General features: G+C 42.5%; 1 protein-coding gene across 1 annotated transcript in view; it reads right to left on the reverse strand.

The window, feature by feature from the left end:
• The window catches only part of PTPRE (protein tyrosine phosphatase, receptor type, E), a 38,886-nt gene extending 38,608 nt beyond the window's left edge, over positions 1–278 (reverse strand). The window contains exon 1 of the mRNA XM_010156083.1: positions 176–278. Coding sequence (XP_010154385.1) covers positions 176–278 — 103 coding nt within the window. The remainder of the gene's footprint in view (positions 1–175) is intronic.
• Positions 279–2,482: the final 2,204 nt, after the last annotated feature.

A 2,482-nucleotide genomic window follows, 5' to 3' on the forward strand; every position in this document is an offset into this window, starting at 1 on the left:
ATGTACAGCACCTGTCACATGGATATCAAATACACAGGTCATCTGGCAAGATTAGAAGCAAATTAGCGGGGTCAAAGTCCTGGAAAAATACCCAGGACTCTGCCACCAGGAAAACCTCACCAAAAGCCTCTTTCCACACCCACTCCCATCCCCGCAAATGAGGTGATGTCCTTACTTGTTGTTGTTGTTGGTTTTGGCAATTCAGTTCCATTGGGTGGTAAAGCTTGTGCAACCAGAAAACTAACACAGAGCAGCAGGAGCGAGCAAGAATGTTCCATCCTGGACCTAAAAGAAAAGGAATGCAGAACATAAATGATCAGGTTAAATTACTATTATGTTTTTTGCTCACGTCAGGACAAAGGTACAAGAAGAGGCAATTTTTCCTTTAGATGAGAAGTTTCAAAACTTGTTTTATGCTTTCCCGTTGCCTTTTCACTTAACTTTCAGTTTTGAAGCAGAGGTAAAAGGAGAATACCAGTTGTATGCATTAAGAATTCATTGAGGATGTTTTAAATCCCAGAACAGGAAGATAACGCTCAGCCATCACTCAAAGCCAACGACAGACATCAGGCCAGAGAAGCTCCTCCGCATCAGTAAAACACAGCAGCAGCTGAGGAGACTGAGGCAAGCAGTCTGGAAGTCATTTCCATAGATAAGAAGAAAACTCACAAGTACCAGCAGTTGGGAGTCCTGAGAATAAATGCAAATCTTGAGAATAAATGCAAATCTCGTATTTTGATGGTTCCTGCCGTAACTGCACCTAATGTACCTTCTGCAAAGAGCAGGAGCAGCGTGGGCTGCAGGGAGGGGAAAGCAGCCCAAAACCCCAGCGTGGCCAGACCCCGTCTCACGGGTCCAAGTGACTGTCCTCCACAGGACCAGTACTTGGACACCGCGTAACTTCGGCACACGATTTTGGCATCGCAGGTGCCTGGAGACCGAAACAAAGAGGAAAGGCTTTAACCACCAGGCAGACCAGTAACAACCATAAAGTTTAAAGTACCGGTAACAAGCACTTTTCCGAGTTTCCTTATCCCAGCTCAATTCCCTATAGGCATACATACAGCCATATGGAATACACATTCCTGCGGAGAACACGCGTGACACAGCTACGACTCTGCCAGCTATAAAGCTTTTCAACAAAGCCTTCCAAACACAGAGAACTTCAGGTTTCATGAGACCAGAAAATAATTACCAGTGTAGAGAAGGTTAGAGAAAAGGTGTGATGGGAATGTGCTGCCACTTTGAAGACCAGAGAGAAATTCAAGGGAATTTATAGTTGTAGCTAAATGAGCTGGTCTAGAAATACTCTAGTCCTTCTACATCAAGGTTTACATGAAAAAAAAAAAAAAAAAATTAATTTTCTCTACATTTATCCAGACCCTAATGAATATATTAATTATAACAGGCTGCCATCTCAGCCATTAGACAATCTCGTTTGATTTAAAATTATTCCTTTGGCATAACACACAAACATTACTTTCTGTATTTTGCAAATGGCAGAACACATCCAGGTGGTGGCTCTGCATCCATTGCTAAAATTATAACCATCGTAACGCAGCACAAAGCTCCCCGATGTTTCAGTACAAAACATATAATAGTACAATTTCCAAAGGGTACAGTACTGCTTAACAACAGACAAAAAATCCAGGAACTCCAGAGTCATTAGAATAACCATTACAAAATCCATCCTTTCAATGTAAAATGGCATAATCTACCAGAAGTTCTCTCTGGATAAGCTTGAAGGTATAAAGAACTTGCGTAACAACACCTTTCACGCCACCTTTTCGCCCCCTCACATGTGTTACTCAGGAGTGACCCTTTATTCCCAGCCTCTACCCTATACCTAGGACTAAATTCAAACTCAGCGCACACAGGGTATTCTTTATAAAAAGGAAACAGAACTAAAAATTAATTCTCCCGTGCTTTAAAGCAGCAAGGCTCTGCCCAAGGTGGCCACAGGAGCTGCTCAGGAAAGGGCACCAGACACTCAGCTGCCTTAGGGAGCACCCAGACCCTGAAAGGAAGGGCAATAATCTCGTCTGATATCACACTTCATCCTTTGTTTTCTTTTGCAAGGGTCTGCTGGGTACAGAGCAGCCCCTCTGCCTGCTGAAAGCACAAAGCCCGCTCAGTTTACCAAGGTAACCCCTTCCAGAAGGGACTGCAGGATGCTTCCTATCCATTGCCCTAGCACGCTATTTTAAATTCTTGCAAGTGTTATGAGAACATAGGAGTAAGAAAAAGATAAACACTAAAGAGACAAAATATGTTTTTGAGAAGAGAAGAAAAAGTTTATGTCTTTTTTTACACAGGAGCACACACTTCAGAGCATTTTATTCTTGCTCCCCTTCTTGCAGTTTGGAAGCTCAATGGGTGCAGCGGATTTTTTTCCTTTAACACAGTGAGTGAAGAAAGAATAATAAAAAGTATTATTAGCATGACACTTCATTTTCTTAGAAGTCTTCCCCAGCACACCAAT

Source organism: Eurypyga helias, unplaced genomic scaffold, assembly GCF_000690775.1.
Source record: "Eurypyga helias isolate BGI_N326 unplaced genomic scaffold, ASM69077v1 scaffold5307, whole genome shotgun sequence".
Classification (NCBI taxonomy): domain Eukaryota; kingdom Metazoa; phylum Chordata; class Aves; order Eurypygiformes; family Eurypygidae; genus Eurypyga; species Eurypyga helias.